The 21,221-nt window shown below is 36.5% G+C and overlaps 1 protein-coding gene across 1 annotated transcript in view; it reads right to left on the bottom strand.

Moving 5' to 3' along the window:
• The window catches only part of PCDH17 (protocadherin 17), a 100,080-nt gene extending 79,212 nt beyond the window's left edge, over positions 1–20,868 (bottom strand). Inside the window, exon 1 of the mRNA XM_065896174.1 lies at positions 18,197–20,868. Coding sequence (XP_065752246.1) covers positions 18,197–20,770 — 2,574 coding nt within the window. The 5' untranslated portion in view covers positions 20,771–20,868. The remainder of the gene's footprint in view (positions 1–18,196) is intronic.
• Positions 20,869–21,221: the final 353 nt, after the last annotated feature.

The raw sequence follows: 21,221 nt of genomic DNA, 5'->3' as shown, positions 1-21,221 counted from the left end.
GCCAAGAATTCCACCATTTATATGAAACTACATCATTGACATAGAAAGATATATATGCTACATTTATATAATTTTGAGGAAAAAGCAGCTTTAATATATTATGTTTTGTATGTACCACTTTATTTTTTTTTTTTGCGGTACACGGGCCTCTCACTGTTGTGGCCTCTCCCGTTGCGGAGCACAGGCTCCGGACACGAAGGCTCAGCGGCCATGGCTCACGGGCCCAGCCACTCCACGGCACGCAGGATCTTCCCGGACTGGGGCACGAACCCGCGCACCCTGCACCGGCAGGCGGATTCCCAACCACTGCGCCACCAGGGAAGTCCTGTATGTACCACTTTTTAAAATTGAAATATAGTTGGCTACAATGTTGTGTAGTATATGCCACTTATTGTAAAAATCTAGTTATGTGTGTGTTTGCGTGTGTGTGTGTATGTCACGTATTACTCATCCCAGCGGCGAATGGTATAACACCTCAAAATTAAACATATTAATATTTCTCTGGTAAAAAAAATATTGATATTAACACTAAGTGGAATAAATAAAAATTTTAAATAGCCTTAAATCTGTTCAGGCCTGAGTCCTTTAGATTTCAAAATTAGAGAAGGGATTGTGGACAGAACCAAAATAGTTAGCAATAGCTACCTCTGAGTTCTAAATTATAAGCAATTATAACTTTTTAAATTCAACTTTATCTTCAGTCCACAAGTGTATAATGAGTTCTAACTATATACTGGACACTGTTTTAGGTATGGCTTTTTTAGTGGAATTTTTGCAATAAGTAAGAATTCCTCTTAAAATTAGGGAAAAAATATAGTCAGTATAAAAAAAAATGAAAAGAGAAACTCAAAGTCACATATACTGGAAAATAACTTGAAATTATTTTAATGAATAAAACAATTTTTGCATATCAGCCTTTTGTATATAACTGTTTTTCCCAAGGGTAAAGTATCTTCTTCTAAGAAAACTGTTAACTTGCTTAAAATCAAGCAGGAAGGGAGTAACTGGCCCTGTGGTCAAATGTAGCCAATTAACCCCTGGAGGCTGACTATAAATTCCCAGTTTGATAGTACAGTAGTTGAAATCCAAAAGACACTAGACCAGCAATGACCACACAGGTCTTGAAGCACAGTCTCAGTGGAGCAACTTCATCTTTGAAATATGTCACACACAAAAAATAAGGATCCAAAAATCTTATTATTCAATACATATTTACATATCAATTGTCCTTGAAGAGCTCTTCTTTAGTGGTTACCTAATTCTATGTGGGTTTTTTGGTAGGGATTTGCATGAGTATTTTATTAAAATGTATAATTATTCTTACAAATTTATTTAATGTCATTATCTGAATAATTTCTGGGTATGCCAGGTTTTCTGGACAAATATTCTCTGGTTTACCTTGACAAATACAAGTTCCTTAGCTTTTCAGAATACCTGTTTTCAGACTTGTGCCAATTAATATGGAAATTAATTTTCAGTATCTTCGGCCATGAAGAATGGTTAGGTGCCTCTCCTGGTAGAAACAGTGATTTTCTTTTTTTTCCAAGTCCTTTTGATTATTTTTAGACCTGTAAGTTTGTTTTTTTTTTTAATACAATTTTTAAAGGTCACTTTCCATTTACAGTTACTACAAAATATTGGCCATATTCCCCATGTTGTACAATACATTCTTGAGCCTATTTACAACCAATAGATTGTACTCCCAACTTTATCCTGCCCCCACCCACCCACTAGTAGCCACTAGTTTGTTCTCTGTATCTGAGTCTGCTTCGTTTTTGTTATATTCACTAGTTTGTTATATTTTTTAGATTCCTCATATAAGTGACATCATACAGTATTTATCTTTCTCTGACTTATTTCACTTAGCATAATGCCTTCCAAGTCCATCCATGTTGCTGCAAATGGCAAAATTTCATTTATTTTATGGCTGAGTGGTATTCCATTGTATGTGTGTGTGTGTGTATATATATATATATATATATATATATATATATATATATATATATATAAAACACATCTTTATCCACTCATCTGTTAATGAACACTTAGGTTGCTTCCATATCTTGGCAATTTTAAATAATGCTGCTCTTAACACTGGGGTGCATATATCTTTTCAAATTAGTGTTTTTTTTTTTTTTTTTTTTCAGTTATATAACCAGGAGTGGAATTGCTGGGTCATAGAACCTCCATACTGCTTTTCACAGTGGCTCCAACAATTTACACTCCCATTAATAGTGTACAAGGGTACCCTTTTCCCCACATTCTTGCCAACATGTGTTATTTGTGTTCTTTTTGATTGTAGCCATTCTGACGGGTGCGAGGTAATATCTCACTGTGTTTTTGTTTTTGTTTTTAGTTTTTTGTTTTTTGCGGTATGCGGGCCTCTCACTGTTGTGGCTTCTCCCGTTGCGGAGCACAGGCTCCAGGCGCACAGGCTCAGCGGCCATGGCTCATGGGCCCAGCCGCTGAGCGGCATGTGGGATCCTGCCGGACCGGGGCATAAACCTGTGTCCCCTGCATCGGCAGGCAGACTCTCAACCACTGTGCCACCAGGGAAGCCCCCTCACTGTGGTTTTGATTTGCCTTTCCCCAATGATTAGAGATGTTAAGAATATTATGTCTCCTTATTTTGGGTCCATTAGACATATTTTTGTGTAAATATAAAACACAAAGTAGATAATTTTCCCAAAAAAGAAGAATTTTTCTCATCACTGATTGTTCTTTTTCCTTCTTTACAAAACAGAGGGTCAGGTTGTAATATATAGTTTGAAAAATAGTTTTTTCCTTTCTCTGAAGGAGCATGAGTTTATTCAAGCAGAGTCAGGTAGTCTATAAAACTATGAACTTAATATAAAAAAGACAAAGTATGAAACTCTTCCCAGTCTAATTTGATTTATGGATCCTGATACTCTTTTTCTTGAGAGGACAGAACATCAAAAATATGAAATGGTGCACCTAGTAGCATGGTGCATAAATAGCTCAAACTGAAGGCATAACAATAAGCTCTCCATCTATTACTGCAGAACCTATAAATAAGCATAATGAAAATCATGACACATTATTACATTATTCTGTATTGCCTCTATTCATTAAAAAAAAAGGATGAGTGCATTTAAAATACGTTCACATGTCAAATGACATGCAAGGCCTTGCAACTGAGATAATGCTGAAAGGAATATTTGTAAAGGGCAGATCCATGGTCTTATATGGCTTATCAAGATTATGATAGAATTATGAGAAATCCGAGTACTAATTGCTTCACACCAAAGTGGTGGTAGAATAGTATCTAAAACTTTTACATCATTCACCTGCACCATGTGTGTTCTAATATTATGGTCAATAAAAAAAATAAAATAAAAAGCTTTAGAGAAAAGTTGCCCTGTCAATGAGCCCTTAAATGGATTATTTTTTCAGTTTCCATGTCAATTTAACATACTAGATTATTTTAACAGCGCTGGATTGTAAATAAGGAAGATCCGAATCCTATTAATGGAACTATGCTGCCAAAATAATCTACTTCATACTTAACAAGTTTCCAAGTATTTGGAAAAGCTGTGAAATGGGATTATAAGGTTAAGTTGTGTACATCTGGCTCATCACTATATAAACATTTCAGTAATCTGATCTCATAGGCTGAAGAAACACCCATCTAATCATGATTCTTTTCCAAGTTACACGGACTTTAGTGCACAGAGAAGTACACAAACGCTGACAATAAATCATGATCAATTTACATAATGTATTTCTCCTGTTAGGCATATAATTTTGTCATATATCACCCTTCTGAGTGAAGACATAAGAAATATTTTAAGAGGGTCCTGTGGTATCATACTTATGTTGGTGAAAGGGGTGGGGGAGTGCCCAAATTTTTGAAATTAAGGATAATCACCTGTAATACTAAATACTGCTTTTTTCTTATGTCATGGTAAGCAATTTTAGTGTAATTGGATTTGTAACTATAAATGTAGTGTAATATAGATCCAGAAAATAATTAATGAGAAGCAGGAGTTTGTGAATAAAACAACAGTAAAAAGTTTGCCAGTCCTTCTAGTTAATAGAAATCTTAAGTTGAACATTAGTTGCTTTAACCAGATTCAGGATGAAATAACTGTGCTTAGGCTTTGTCAAATACACACCAGCCCATTAAGCCTGATTTTATTTTTTGAAATTTTGTTCAAAAAGATAATTGGGTTAAAAATGTACTGAATATGGTTCTATCAAATTAACTTCAAATGTCCAACTTGAAAACATTAGGCTTTGGAACTGTGATCCAAAATGGCAACTAAAGGTCAATGAATCAAATTTCCAATTACATTTCCTGGGAGCAGATAGGTGCAATAAAACATAATGATTGAATTTTAAATGCTTTCATGCACCTTTTATCTGTTTCCCAACATGTTGATTCTACCTTAATGCTCTAATAAGATAGGTTTATTACAATTAACCAACTGAAATAATATCTCCTTTTTCCAATTATTTATATCATATTACCTGGGGATATTGAATTAGAGCTCCTTTCCTTCTCTGACCCCTAGTGCCTTTCCATCACCATCCCATGCTTTCACCAAAAAAACCCAAACTATAATATTATTAAAAAACAGATGTGTCCTTGGAGATTTAATTTCTCTAGTTAAACAATGAGTATTTAAATAAAGCTGAGGTTCACTGAGGCTTAATGGAAAATTTCAAATGAAAATAATTTTAATGAATTTGTTGACGAAGTTTAACTATAAATTTACCTTCCTTATGTTATGAACTGATATGTTAGTCTATTTCTCTGACCTGCATAGGCATAAATATATGAAGAAGATTTATCCAGAGGTAAAAAACTAAGCATTCTATTTTCGGGAGTGGCAGATGGAGGATTCTTTCTCTACTCTATCTCAATAGAGAACACTCTTGCCTGAAGAACAAAAAGAGGGAGTCATGTGGAGAGGTTTATTTTATTGTTTTTACACAAAAAAGAACATCAATAATTTACTTCTTAAAATATATACTCAAGTCTAGATTAAGGGAAATCCAAGAAGCTTTTTAGTTTTAACTAAATAAATATGTTTCTTGTCTATTAAATGCATTTTAATAATGTTAAACATAATACTATCAATCCAACCCATCTGAAATCCAACCCACCCCATATAGCTCCACTATGTAAAATAACTATATAATCTCAAGTCCAAATGTATATGTAGTCAAGCTCTCCGTATCCTCAGGTTACACATCCTCAGAGTCAACCAATCTCAGACAGAAAGTATTTGGGGAAAAAAAATCCATAAAGTTCTAAAAAGCAAAACTTTAATTTGCTGCAAGCTGGCAACTATTTACCTAGCATTTACATTGCATTTAGAACTATTTACATAGCATGTACATTGCATTTGGTATTGTGAGTAATCTAGAGATAATTTAAAGTATATGTGAGGATGTGTGTAGGTTATATGCAAATACTATGCCATTTTACATAAGGGACTTGAGCATCTTTGGATTTTGGAATCCACGGAGGTCCTAGAACATATCCCTCACAAATACTGAGGGAAAACTCTATAGTTAAATATTAATCTGGTGATAAATACCACCATGGTCTCATCAACTTATATATCTATATTCTTTTAAAATATTTAAGCTATATACTAATGTGCAACGTTCTTAAGGTATCCCTGTAAAAGTAAATTTTCTGAATGGATATCACAGAAAAGAGACCAGACGGCAAAGATAGGAAGAAAAGAATTAGAACAGGTCAGTATAAGACAAAATAATAATTCCTTTCCATTTGCTTCACTCAAATTATGTGTTTTGATGATACTTTTCAGTTATATAAACAACTTTTGAAAAATTTAAGCAGATGATACATGTGTTTAGATTATATGGTTTTATGTGAAGACTAAACTCATGAAAACTAGTATATTTGCGAAACATTCACATTCTACCAACATTATCTGGAAGCCACATTTCCAGAAGATTTCTCAGCTGTATTCTTTTTCTAAAAAAAAAAAAAAAAAACAACACATGTATGATAGTTCAAGAACAAGCACATTCTGAGAAAGAATTAAAATTCAGACAGATTATGAAGTATTACAGGTCCAGCTTCTGATCCACTATGTGTAAAAGAATATCTTCCCCAGATACACAGGCCTCTTGTAGTGCCAGGAAACCAAGACCCACCCTGGTTTTCCTTCTGGAGAGAGCAGCTCTGACTGCTGATGGGCCTTCTTTCCCCAAAATGCCAAATATTCCAGGGTGAATTTACAGATAGACTTGAACTATAATGTTTAGATAATTGTGGATATATATGTCTCCATTGATAACTTGTTATTTGTAGGCTAATCTTACATAATATTTGACACTATTAGCTTAAGCTTTCCAAAAGTCCTTCTCTTCTTTATAAATGGTAATTGACAATGAATCCTAAACTTCTTAAATTTATATTTCTATGCTCCTTTCTATTGTTTTTTTTCCCCATCATTTTGAATCTCAGCTATTCTGGCAAATGAAGATAATTAAATTTTGAATATGGTTTGAAAGCTCATTCTGCTTGAAGCCTTTATTCTACCAAGCCTCCTTATTGTTTGACTTGATTTTTGCTATCAAAATTTAAAATTCAGATAAATAGTAATTAAGTCCTACAGTAGCTTAAAAGTAGTAAAGTATTGCAGTTAAGTGCTCTTTAAATTATTTCGTTACTTATTCTTGAATTAATGATTATGGATTGAACAACTTTGCAGGTTGTGGATGTATTTTAAATAACAATACTGAAATGGGAAAATACTGTTTACATGAACATGTAGCTTATGTTTCCCCAAAATGTGCACTGAAATTTCACATTACCTACACAAGATAGATTCTGAAATTTCAAGAAAAGTTTCGTAAGTTGAGTTTGTATTATTACATACATTTGATAACTGCCCATGGTGATTTTCTTTTCCTGTCATCAAATGGCAAATTGCTGGTACCAAAGTGATTAAATCATAAGAAATACAAATAAATGTATTTGTCAACAAATACAAATAAATGTAATCAAAATTACTATTTACATTTTATCTATAATTTCATTAAAAATTCATATAGAAAATAAGTGTATATTTTATGGTCTCTATAAAAATAATTATCTTAAAATTAATTAAAACATAGAAAAAAGGATCACATTAGTTTCTTCATTTACTAGAGCTGTGTGATTTTCAAAGCCTTAATATAACACCTGAATTGCATAGTTTCAATATTTTATTAACCATACCAAGGAACAGAACAAATGATGAAAGATACTCTCTTACCAACACTATTTCTCTTGATACAATGTAAATATATTTATGGATATATATGGATTAACATACACACGCATAAATATAAACACATTCTGAAAAGATTGATGCTCATAATTGTGAACCTTGATCACCTGTTTTTCTTCCATGAATTGGTAATATTATCAATAGAACTGTATAGTAATTTTCATTGTAGTTATTAAAAAGGTAACAACTATAAATAAAAATTATCAAATAGGCCACCTTCAAATAGATTATTTAGCAACAGATCCTTATTTCAGCATGTTTCTGTATGTAATATCTTAGGTTTCACCTTAGTAATTTCTATTCTTAATCCAAGCTCCTGCTCATATCTGATCAGTGATCACAAGACATTACAAATAATTCATATTTTAAGTGCCCACTATGCAATAGAAGCCATGCTAGGTTCTCTCAACTATAACGACAAGCAAGGTCGATGTGGTCACTGTCCTCAAGCATTCTCCTATCTAGACTGCTTTGTGACAAATTAACTTTACTAATAAAGAGTTACAACACTGACCCAGAGATTTAAAACTGTGCAGACTTAATAACATTATTTTGTGTGTAGATCAATTAGATCTTTATTAAGAATAGGGACGCAGACATAGAGAATGGACGTGTGGACACAGCAGGGGAAAGGGAGGGTGGAATGAATTGGGAGATTGGGATTGATATATGTACACTACCACGTGTAAAATAGATAGCTAGTGGGAACCTGCTGTATAGCGCAGGGAGCTCAGGTTTGTGCTCTGTGGTGACCTAAATGGGTGGGATGGTGGGGCGAGGGAGGTTCAAGAGGGAAGGGATATATATATATATATACATATAGCTGATTCACTTTGTTGTACAGCAGAAACTAACACAGCATTATAAAGCAACTATACCCCAATTAAAAAGAAAAAAAGAATAGAGTTAGCATATCACAATCAAAAGAAGGAATGAATGGAAATTGATAGAATGTTAAATCTCGTTAGCTATCCACCCTCAATATTTTTATTGTGGCTCTTTAAAATTCTTATGCATTAAGTAGCTTTAAGATCAAGCACAGAATTAAAATACTTCCATCCACTTCTGTTGACTAGATATTATTTTATAGTTCAAAAGAGTGCACTTTTCTTTTTGCCTGCTAGTCTAAGTCCTGCTTTCTCAACACTGCCAAATGGTCCTACTACCATTTACTTCAAACTTAACCAGACAACAGAGGAGTGCGATGGAAAATATTATCTACTCCTTTGCTGAGAGGTTACATGTCAACTTTTCACCTAAGGCAAAATTTAATGGCTGACTTGTGGATCTTCATTTCTAGAGATTTACTATGGAAACACTGACATAACCTTTAACCAGAGCAAACAGAGCCACTCTAATAAGCAGGTAACACCAAACCTAAAAATGAACGAAGAACAGAAAGATCCTGGCAGGAATTAATCTGCCATTTTCACACATCTGCCCAAGGGAAGCATTGTAATTGCAAAAATTTACTCTAAGACTGCTGAGACTCATAGTAATTATGTTTCTTTTTAAAAATAGAAATAGCCACAGGTGGTAACAAATAGCGTTTTGAGATAGGGAACCGGGCATGCATTCTAACCCAAATAAATATGTAATTGCCTTAATTATAAAAAAAAAATCATGGAAAGTCTATTGCTCAAAATCAGAAAAAAAAATGTCTCCTTAAATGTATTTCCTGTCATTTAGTTTCTCCCAACTTAGCCATTTTGCTTCATTTGTTGGTATTGGCACATCTGATATCAGGGCCACACTGCAGAGTAGGCTTTTGTCAATAACCCTTATCTTGCCTGTGAGTGAGATTTGTTTAGTATAGTTCTCTTTTGTTTAGGATAGATAGTTCTATTATTTCCTGCCTTATTATTATCTAGGAATAAATAGTAGCTTTTCTAGAAGTTCAAGATCTCGAAATTTAGCTAATAATTACTATCCGTGCATCTGCCAACACTAAAAGTGCAAGGTTATAAACTATTTTTTCAATATATGTGTTGTATTAAAGTATTTCCTATTTTTCATACAATATCTGCTCTCAGTCATCCTGTCTTTATCTACATTTAGGTTCATGCATTAGCACCAAAATATTTTCATAGTTCCTAAAATTACAAATGCATTCCATGCATATACCATGCCAAGTAAGAGTCAACTATTCCTCCAAAATTTCTCATTAATCAGAAATTTCTGATTTAATCAATGAAGATTAAAATAAGAGTGTAAGTGTTGGCTTAAAATAAAAAGAAAAAGCAATTCATTAATGTTACATAAGGTCATGAAAAGCTAAAATAATAATAAAAATAAAGAAATCAAGTGTCTTGCGTTCAAACTATGTGAAGGCAAGTTTGCATATAATCTTTAATTCTGTCTTAATGGGAATGTTAGTAATGATAGATGGCTGATTTCTCTTTCATTTTGCATGAATTATAACTCCTCTTATTCACATTCTTAATTCAATAAGTTAATTTTGGATAAACTATTTTTAACTAGATGCAAAACTGCTAAAGCAAAATAGAGAGAATTTTGTGCCTCAAGAAGACACAGTAATAGAATTCACCAATATTTAGATAATCTTTTGGGTTTTTGCTGATAGAACTATTGAAATCAAAGCTAATTATTTTTCAAATTTCAGGAAACCTTTATGCCTCATATTTATATAAAGATGTATCACTAAGCAACTATCAAGTTTGAAATGGAAAATATCCCGTTTTAAAGTTAAGTCCTGTTTTTACAAATACTAAAGGATAACATTTTTTCTTAGTAAGTTTTGCTAAGATTTTAAACATATTATTTCTCAAGCATTCTAACTTCTTACTGTTACCTCATCTACTGAAATGGGGACATCAGTAAAAGTGCATTTTGGTCACTTTACACTGTGGTTAGATAATCCTTCTCATGGTAATTATAGGTGAACTGCCTTTATAAGTATCAGCTCTGTATATGCAATTGCTCTGGTGTTGTGGAAAAATAACAAAAGTCTACCAAATATGCAGTCCTAAAATAATCTCAGTATATTCTGGTAAAATATTCTGTGGTAAATGAAATGAAGAGCTTTCAGCAAAGGTATTTATATTGGGGTCTGTGAAGAGAAAGGGAATTAAAATATCTTAAGAGTGAAAACTATAATTTTAGGTTTCAAAACTGATACAAGTGTTTGTACTGCAAATAAATAAAAATTTAAGAATTTTTCTAAGACATTGTCCAAAATTGGATTATAAAAATAAAAAAAGAAATTTTGACCCTGTGAACATGTCTGCCTACAATAAAATACTTGTGTTTCTGCTTTATAAAAGAAATATCAAAATTTAGGATATATGTGTATATTTCAATTTGAGTTTTATTGAATTGGAGGATATAAAAATTCTAGGTATAAGTCCAACCCAATCATTGCTTAGCAATGATTATTAAGGATTCAGGTAGAAATATTGTAAAGAAGTATACCAATTGATGACTTATGCTTAAATTACATTTTTAAAAATTACCACTAAATGAAGCTGAAGAAAACATACCTAAGCACCACAGTTGTTGGAAAGAAATTAGTTGAGTCACCTAAGTTAAATCTGTTATTTAAACATATATATGCCATCAAAATAGCATTAGAAAGTTTGAGAACATAAAGTCATTGCCTACATTAAGTATTAATATAATTTACAAACATGTATCTAGTGTTTCTTAAAAACAGTATATACCTACAAAACAATTATGAATATATAGCTTTGAAAACTTGAAATAGACTTTTAATGCTCACACTTTCATATTTTACAAAGGTTACTTTTAGCTGATAAAGGAAGTAAACAAGAAACTGTCCTTTAAATGGTCCCTTTAATGTGTGCCACTAATTAAAAATCAATCAAAAACATTAACAGTCTAAAAGACAATAAATATTGTTCAGACAGGGTGTATTCTACCAAACAGAAGCTTACAAGATAATAGTCATCTTTACTTTACCCATTTTTCATTTAACACAAATATGGTTCATGACCATTTCATCAAATAGAAACATAAAGAAAATAACTCATTTTTAAATATTTCATAATGTCTGAAATAAAATGCATTTCTAATACCATTAAATTATTTTAATATATTCCTTTCCCCTAATCAGACCAAAGTCTATTTATGTAGATTAGTTACATCTAAAGTCTAATTTATCCAACCTGTATTTATCCTTTGATCACAAAGCTTGTTAACTTAAATGGTCTTTTATTGTTATGATGCGTTTTCCCATAATTATCCTGTTTAACTGCTTTATTTTTTGAATAAATAAATGCAAACGTGCCAATCATATTTAGTACATTTATGCTAGATGCTCAATGAACTGTAAGAGTCATTTCAATACAATAAAGCTCCCTGGAATATATCCAGGGCAGAGCCTCCGAATACCAGTAATCAGAATGTCACTAGAACCAGAACAAATAGAAGTGTGTCACATGTATATCAATAGATTTTCTCAAACACTGTCTGAAACCAATTTTACAGTCTATCACTGGAAGACCATGGAGCACACAAGTGAAAAATGCCACCTACACTGCCACAACTTTGCATTTGTATTTTGTTACTTTTTTTTTGCTTTACCTTAAAAATATTGAATTTATACTTCTGCAGTAGCAAGGAGGTGATAGCAAGCTTCTGCTTAGTCACGGTAGGGAATGTTGATGTCATTAAGGACTCCTTTATTATAGATTCTTTATTTCAGGAGACCAAAGGAAAGCAATATATCACCATCAAAGCTACTGGTGAAAGCTATGACTAACTGTAAAATACTGTGTGCCACTGAAGGAAATTCTTGTCAGCGTCTCCTCTTCTAAACTGGTTGACAATAAATTATTGTAGGTCTGATGAAGATTTAAAAGTGTTTTGTAGGTGGGTGGCAGAAGTCACACTCTCTTCAAATTGATAGGCAAAATTATCTTGACGCTATTCTCTAACAAATATAGAGTCATTGATTGAAGGAATTCAATAGAAAAAAAAATTCCCTAATGGCTTTACTAAAATATGGCTTTAAGATAATGCCCTGTGGGATTTATTAAACAGAAGTATCACTGAAGGGAACACATTCTGGAGCAATGACTAATATCATAATTAGCAGGTGCATCTGTAAGAATTGAGTGGATTGCAAGACTTCTTGGCATAGGGGTGTTAAGCTTCACTTCCCGACTGGCATGAACCCAGTTCTAGTGGCTTCACCTTCGTCCTGTTGTTTCATCATCAGACTCCCAGCATATATTCTCACAGTGCCTCCAGCTATCCCACCATCCTCACCAAAGAATCAGAAACTTGCATGATTTTTTTTTTCTCTTAATCTACATAAACTCCAACCTATTGTTCACTGAAGACCAGGTGTTCCTTAATTGCTCTGGAATAACTAGCTCTACTTTAAGGAACTTCAAAATGTTTGAAGCTTTAAAACAGTGAGTCATCAAGTTTTAAAATATTTTCAAAGAAAAATAAAGGTTTGAGTTCATCCTTAATAAGAGGAGAACCACCTTTGAACTAAAAAAGTATAAAAATGGGCTAATATTTGTGCTTGAGTATTTATGTATATTCTACTGAAAATATAAAGGCATATATATACACATATACGCATGTTAATTTTGCTAAGAAGTTTGATTCCTCACATTTTCATAAATATGGGCAGAGATGACCTTCACTGCAGTAAATGCATGTAACCTTTATTAATCTTAAACTTTTTAAAATATTTTCTTAATTTACATCTTTTATAGATATATTTTTACTGCATTATATTACACAAGCAGCAATAACAGTGTAAAATTTGAAAGCTGACAATGGTAGTGAAACACGATAAAGTATAAACACTGTATTTTTCAACAATATTAAATATTTATCTGGAGATTTTTAAGGAGTTTTTCTTTTAAAATATGTATATTTCTTAGTCCTTTAGGGGATGATATTTGGGATTCTTTTAAGAATAATTCATTTATTTTAGCCTCATATATAAATGTGTATCTGTGGACCATAAAACAATGAATAATATGCATTATAATATCAACTTTATAAAGAAAAGTTTCTAGAAAATATGTTTTTAGTTTATTTTTTGGGTGCGGCTTGATCAATATAGTTATAGGCAATAGGTAATGTTTTAGAACATGTACAATTTTTTTCTTGACTAGAAAATATGTTCAAGAACTTGAGATAGGAATTTTAGGGCATACTTTTCTATGATCTGATATTTTTCATGATCGCACACAACCTTAAATAACGTGATGAGGCCAAGAATAAAATTTCAAAGTCATCCGTGCAGATTTCTATATGGCAATATTTATTGATATTATAAAATTCAGTCATAGAATTCAAGTAAAATTATAGAACTCACTAAAAGACCTTAAGTAAAATTAAAAATCATCTTACTCTTACATTTTTAAAAGACTGATAAGAATGTAAGGATAAGACTGTAAGGATGATAAAGTACTACCTAGCTAATATTTTGAGAATTGTATTGAAAACTAAAAACTAATCGGTAAAGAAGTTAATACCTCATGAGTAGTTAGATCAACTAATATTGAAAATGAGATTCTCAGGTTTCTAATTCATACAGTAAAAAAGTTATGTGTTTTTATATTATTATAAAATAGAGAAATGTACAGAGATTTACGTTGAAGCTGAGATTTTCATGGGTGCACACAAAACTAAGAATAAAAATAATATATTAAGAATGATTATAATAATTTGGATTTTAAACTCTTCTCCAAAGAAACTCAAACCACTTTAATCGTTATCTTTTTAGTTAAACTTGCTTCCACTTCATTTGTGCTACTTTTAATATATGGTAAAACAGAAATATATGTTTTATGATTGTGTACTCATGTTAATTTGAAGTAGAAATTAATCCTATCTTTTAAAAAACTTAAAAAAAAAAGAAAAGTGGACAAGATAGTACTAGAAGCATGCAGTAAGAAAGGGCTATCCCTTTCCTTCTCAGCCCACCAAACCCCTAGAAATAGAGACGTATATCAAGTTTATGGAAATAAATGCATGTAATTGATCAAACTGTGCCGTATTGGAATAACACTGTAAAAACTCTTTAAAATCGTAAATGAAAAAAATTTTCACACACTTTGTGCTTGTTACTGAAATCACTAACATACTAGAGTATGAATTTTTGAAGATCATGGCCTTGAAAACTCAGATGAGTCTCAAGCCAAGAATCTCTTGTATTAGAGAAGTAGTAACAAGGCAGACAATGGTTAATGTTGCTAGGAAAGACTTTTTCTTTCACCTTTTCATTCTAAAATACTGAGTTTATTGTCTACACTATGATACTTTAGCCCTCTATTCCTCAATCTCATTTTTATATATCTGTATTGATTATAAGTGTTTAATTTGCTTTTATTGAAAAGGCCATCCAGTTATATCAAAAGGATTTCCTCTTCCAGCATAAAAAATCTAAAGTCAACCAAAATGTGAATCTTTTAAAACTGAACTGTAAAACACTGTGTAAGAATGTATACCTTTTAAAAATGTATTTCAATAGATCTTATTCTGCTGGCTCAATATATTTTTTTCTATGACAGCATATTAAAATGACTACATTTTACGTGCTACCAAAAAAAATCTGAAAATACAGATGTTCCAACAAAACTGGAAATTTCTCCCACCAGTGAGAAGTCCCCAGCCTCCTCCCTCTTCGCAGCATGACCTTCATTGAAAACACCTGTTGAAAAGTTACCCCGGGACAAATAATTCTTGATAAACCACGATTAGCAGTTACTCGTTACAATTAGTAATGACCTCTACTTGATTTCGGATTCTCATATTAACCTATGAAATAATTCACATGGAAATTGCTCCTATGAAGAGTGCTTTTATAAATTTGCTTAATAATATGTTTGCCTTACCTATCACAAAATCAGTGTTCCTATTTTTCACAAATCACTTTTGTAGCTTTAAAATAAATAAAATATCTCATTATAACAATGCTATATTATGATTCACACCACTGAGGATATTTTAATCACTAGTCAATTGTTTAAACACTTCATAGACTGACTTTACTTGGACTGAGAAACTTGAAGAAAATCTGCCATAAAATACTTTCTCCTGAACTACTGTTTTACACCAGTTTACATGACTGTTCTGTATCCATTTTCAATAAAAATACTCTTATGCTCCCAAACCTATATATCTTAATCTTAAGATTTTAGACCCTGCGATTCACACAAAATCTTTTGAGAAATTTGAACTTGAGCTGTAACATGAGTCTTTTAAGTCCTAAAGTTCCTGTTTCATATCACCACTCTTTACCATTATATCTCAAAACAATTATGATATTATTTTCATTCCATCAATAGAAATACTCTGGGAATATTCTAAACAGCACCCAAGATGCTGGAAAATAAAGATAAACCAGACCTAGTAGCTGCCAGCCCAGTTGCACTGTGAATTAAAATTCTTCCTTCAGAAATATACACGAGATTAATAGTGTGTTTCCTCAGCAGGCTGTGTTAAATAAACACAAGCTAATAAATGCACTTGAAACAAGAATATGGGATACCTGAACACTTTAATTTGGGCATGTCACATCAGCACAAAATGCAGCACACTAGTTTAAAAAAAAAGAAAGACAGCAAGGTCACTGTAGTCAGCTTACTCTTTTCTCCATAATAGGCACTGAGAAAAACCTGACACATTTAAAAGGAAACTAACATACTAGCAATTTAAAAGGCATCCCTTATAGGACAACAAAAATTCAATAAAAAAAAAAAAGAGCCTGTTTTAACATTTTATATTGAGGATATTTTCAGGGCAGGAGCAATATGGGCAACTGAGCTACTATGGAAACAATTTCAAGAACTTAAACATTTTCTGTGTCTTTATGGCATGAATTAAGATTCCAGAAGTAAGGGAATAGCAAGGAAGTTTGTCTCCTTTGTTTGCTGTTTAAACTCTCTCTCTCCCTTTGTGTGTGTGTGTGTGTGTGTGTGTGTGTGAGAGAGAGAGAGAGAGAGATTTGCTTTGGCTCAAGTTTTACTGCTAATGAGAGGAATCATCATCATCAATCCCTTGGGCAATGACCAGCTTCAAGAACAGTAAGGTGTAAACACTGTATAGGGACCCCTGTCCCTCAAAACCTCCTGGATACTTCTATCCAACATTGTTCCTCACTAATCTGACCAGGATTCAGGCTTGCTGAGAATTCTACTGCACAAACTTCATTTTTACTGGACCCTAAATAAGAATTCAACTCATAGTACTTGAAGTGAAAGATTAAGCATTAACCTTCTGTGATATCTTTTTAACTGTCAATGGTAAAAATATAAGAAAGGTATATAACAAATGTGTATTTATAAAATGACTGCAAAAGATCTATATATATATATATTTAACATATATCCCTCTAAATAAATTATCATAAATACCAGTTTTACACACTCATAGACTTTCATAGAAACTACAGTTTTTATGGGAGGAATATCTTGTTCAGTTTTATATAGATCTCCAAAAATTCATGATTACTGGTGTGTAGTAAACACTGTAAAAATGTGATTTAATACTACAGTGGATATTCTAGTATTCGGTAGTGTCAAGTACGAGTCTGTTTTACAAGGACATTACCCTATTATAAGAAAATGTTCTGCTGAGTTTTAGTATTTGTTACACTTATGTTAAAAAGTATAAGATTATGAAATCGTACTACTCTGTTTTAATAATAAAAACAGTATTTGCTTTTTCAAAGCACAAAACTGTGAACAAATTATTTTCATTTGTCCCAGACTAATCTTCCTCCCAAAATGTCACTTTTAGTTAAACTCAATTTTGTATTTCAAGTATTGTTCATCCAGAGTAATTTGTAGCAACATGCATTCATAATAAGCAAGAATTAAGTTTTTTTCATAACACAACTCAGCATGTGGAGAAAAGAAACTAGGTAGTAACTAGATACAGTATAGTCACCTGCTGTTGTTAGAGTTTAGTGTCCATGCTGGGTCAGTTTTTTTTCATATACAAATAACCTTAAATTATACTATCTAATATATATTAAATATCACCTAGATATACTGAAAATACTCAGTATGCAAACTAAATGCATCCTTGAATTCTTTTTGGCACAAGTGTCTTTAGTGCAACTTTGCCTCCTGTTTTCAACAGCACAGAGTGAGTACACCCCTCTAGTGTACTCTGTTCATCCCTCAATGACTCCAAGGAAGAAGACCAGGAAAAAAAAATCACAGGACAAAATAAATATAAACTTTTCATAGATAGATACTAGTCATTATCCGGAGCCTATATTTTTTCAAACTTTTGAAAGATCTTCAGAGCATAATTCACAGTTCCAAACCTTAAGCTACACTAATGCATTGTGCTACAGTTTCAGCTGAAGAATAAATGAGATTCATGAGCACTTTTAAATATAAAACACTTTTTAAATATAAAAACTGATATTTTTCCGGGAGTGGGGAGTGAAACCTTATATCAAATTGATTCAGGCTCTGGAATTCTGACCGGTTGCTATGTTGTGCTTCAGGTAATTTACTTCTTAATATTGGGGTATACATTTCTTTCTTTTGCCATCAGATTTTTTTAATGAAATAAAAAACAATTAAAGTCAATTAACTGAAACAATTTTTTTCTCTCTATAGTAATCCTCTGTTGTGGAGAGAAATGTAGACCAACAAATAGAGTAAAATAAACTATGAAATACTGAACCCTGATAACATTTTAAAACCTATAAAAATAAACTTTAAAAATGCAAAAGTAAGACATTTACATCTTGTAGATTTTTGACTATTTACATGGGAGGAGTTATGTATAGAATATGTTGTACATGCAGTGGCAAAAGTGTAAATCCTTTTCATTTAAAAAAGTTCCCTTCTCACTGCTACTAGCAGTGTGGCTAGTCCTGTTCCAAAGGTTTCAGGACAGCTCCAAACCCAGCAAAATGTAAAGTCCCAGTTATGCTAAGAGTCTCCTACCTGAATTATGGACATCCGAGTGGCCGGGGTCTCGCTCGCATTAGTCCCTTGTCCGGTGAAGCTGGTGTGGCAGCCCGCGTGTCCCTGAGGGACAGTCAGGTTGTTGGAGGACGGTTTGAGATACATCACCTCCGACCGGGGCGAGCTGAGGGGCAGGCGGGTCTGGTAGTCGAAGTACATGGGGGAGGTAGCCAGGGAGGGGCTGCTCACCACGTTCATGACGTTCATGGCGTTCCTCTCTTCCACCTCGCTCTGTACCAGCATGATATCATTTTTGTTGATCTTCTTTTTCTTGCCCTTGCCCCCGCCCAGCTGCGGGTGGCTGTACTCTGCGATGCGGCAGTTGTAAGTGCGGATCTCCTTGTTCTCGCGCTTGCACTTGACGGCGATGGTGATCATGGCCGCTAGGAGGATGATGGAGATAGTGCTCAGAGTCACTATGAGCGGCAGCGACATGTCCCAGTGGTGCTGCTCGCCGTTCACCCGGGGAACCCCTTCGGGCAAAGAGCCGCTCACCGAGCGGATGATGAGCTTGGCCACCGCCGACAGAGTGGGCTTGCCGTGGTCAGTCACCTTCACTACCAGCTCCACCACCGGCGTCACGTCCTCCCAGAAAGGGTGCAGCGTGCGGATCTCGCCGCTGGATGGATCGATTTCAAACAGGTGGTCGTCGTTACCGTCTACGATCTCGTAGGTGAGGCGTCCGCTCTCACCGAAGTCGCTGTCAAGGGCGCGTACGGTGCTCACCAGGTAGCCTAGCCCGGCGTTGCGCGGCACCTGCAGTTCAGCCGTGTCGTTCTGCAACGTTGGCAGCACGATCACCGGAGCGTTGTCATTCACGTCTAGCACTGTCACCCTCACAGTGGCGTTGCTCTCCAAGTGCGCGGGCGCCCCGGAGTCCTTAGCAAGCACCTTGAACTCAAAAGCCTTGGTCTGCTCGTAGTTAAAGGAGCGCAGGGCGTAGATGGCCCCGTTGGTGGGGTTCACAGACACATAGGTGTAGATGGACACGTCGCCGATGTGCGAGGGCAGGATGGAGTAGGACACTGTGCCGTTTTGGCCCAGGTCAGGGTCCTGGGCAAGCACCGAGCCCAGGTACTCTCCTGGGATGTTGTTCTCGTGCACCTGCAGAACGTAGAGTCCCTTGGTGAAGCGAGGCGGGTTGTCATTCTCGTCCAGAATCTTGACGGCGAACGACTTGGTGGAGTTGAGTGGAGGCGAGCCCCCGTCCCGTGCCACGATTGTCACGTTGTACTCGTCCTGTGTCTCGCGGTCCAACGGGCGGTCAGTCACCACCGTGTAGAAGTTGTCGTAGTTCTCCTCAAGTTTGAAGGGCACGGAACCGCCCGGCCCGCCCAGGCCGCCGCCGCCGCCGCCCGCCCCTCCTCCGCCCAGGACCCTGCACTGCAGCTGCCCGTTCTTGCCCGAGTCTCGGTCAGTGACCCGCACCAGAGCGATGACGGTGCCGGGCGGAGCGGCCTCGCTCAGCGCCCCCTGGCGCACGGAGACAAAACCAATGGACGGAGCGTTGTCATTGCGGTCGATGAGCTTGACAGTGACCTTGCAGTGGGCCGGGATGGGGTTGGGACCCAGGTCTCGGGCCTGCACGTCGATCTCCAGCATCCCATTCTCCTCATAGTCGAGGTTGCCCTTGACACGGATCAGGCCGGTCTTGGGGTCGATGGAGAAGAGCTCCCGCACGCGGTCGGGCACATAGCTGCTGAAAGAGTAGAGCACTTCGCCGTTGGGACCCTCGTCGGCGTCGGTGGCATTCAGATCAATGACCACGGTGCCCAGCGGGGCGTTCTCGGGCAACTCCACCAGGTAGGACGGCGCCTCAAAGACGGGGCTGTTGTCGTTAGAGTCAATCACCTTCACGTTGATCTGCACGGTGGCCGAGCGCGGCGGCTCGCCGCCATCCAGAGCGGTCAGCACGAGCGTGTGGTGGTTCTGCTGCTCGCGGTCCAGGGCCTTCTGGATAACCAGCTCTGGGAACTTGGTGCCGTCGCCGCGGGACTTGACGTCCAGCGCGAAGAGGCCGTGGTCGTCGCGCGTAAGCAGATAGGTGCGGAGCCCGTTCTCGCCCGCGTCGGGGTCATGCGCACTGGTGAGGGGGAAGCGGGTGCCGGGGGCCGCGTTCTCTGAGATGTCCATCTCAATCTGGTCCGACGGGAAGGAGGGAGCATTGTCGTTGATGTCCTGGATCTCTACCTTGATCATGCAGATCTCCTTGTCGTTGGCAAACACCTCGAGGGACAGCTGGCACTTGGCGTTGTGGCGGCACAGGGACTCGCGGTCGATGCGCTGCTTCGTGTAGAGGAGTCCGCTGTCGGCTTCCACGTCCAGCAGGTGCGGCGCCGAGTTCTCCAGCACCCGGTAGCTACCCGACTTGCTTCGCCCGCCGCCACCGCCGCCTCGCTCTGCGGGCGGAAGCCCCGGCTGCAGTCGAGCATCCTTGCCGATGTTGCCGATCACCGTGCCGGCCCCTTGCTCCTCGGGCACGGAGTAGTTCAGGTTTTTGAGCGTCAGGGCAGGGGCCCATAGGAGGAAACAGCAGCAGATGGAAAGGTACATCCCAGACCGGTGGGGTGCTGTCAGGAGCAGCCGGACTGGAGGGGCGAGTGGATGGGTGCGCTCCAGCTTGGGGCCCAGGCGCAGCGTGCGACCCCGATCCAAGCCACAAGTCTATGGATCCTTCCTTTCTTCCGCTCCCGGGCTGCGGCACCCGGCGGTCTCTATTCCGCTCAAGTTCCCTGAACCTGTTGATCTACAGCATCCTCACTAGGCGAGAAGCAACGGTGCAGCAGAGCTGCAGGGGCACTGAGCAAGGCGGCGGTTCCCTGCAGCTGGGGGCGAGCCCGGAGCTTTGTCTCTTCCGCCCGGACTTCGGGCGACTCAAACTTGAGCGATGAGACCAGCGATAAGAAGGAAATAGCGTTTGGGAAGGATGATAATGAGCTAAAGAATCCGTAGGTTTTCCTCGCTCCCGCTAGGGCGCTGCAAATCCACTCCAGCTTTTTGCCTC

The sequence above is a fragment of the Phocoena phocoena genome, chromosome 18, assembly GCF_963924675.1.
Source record: "Phocoena phocoena chromosome 18, mPhoPho1.1, whole genome shotgun sequence".
Taxonomy (NCBI): Eukaryota; Metazoa; Chordata; class Mammalia; order Artiodactyla; family Phocoenidae; genus Phocoena; species Phocoena phocoena.
This window is presented reverse-complemented; position numbering and strand designations above follow the sequence as displayed.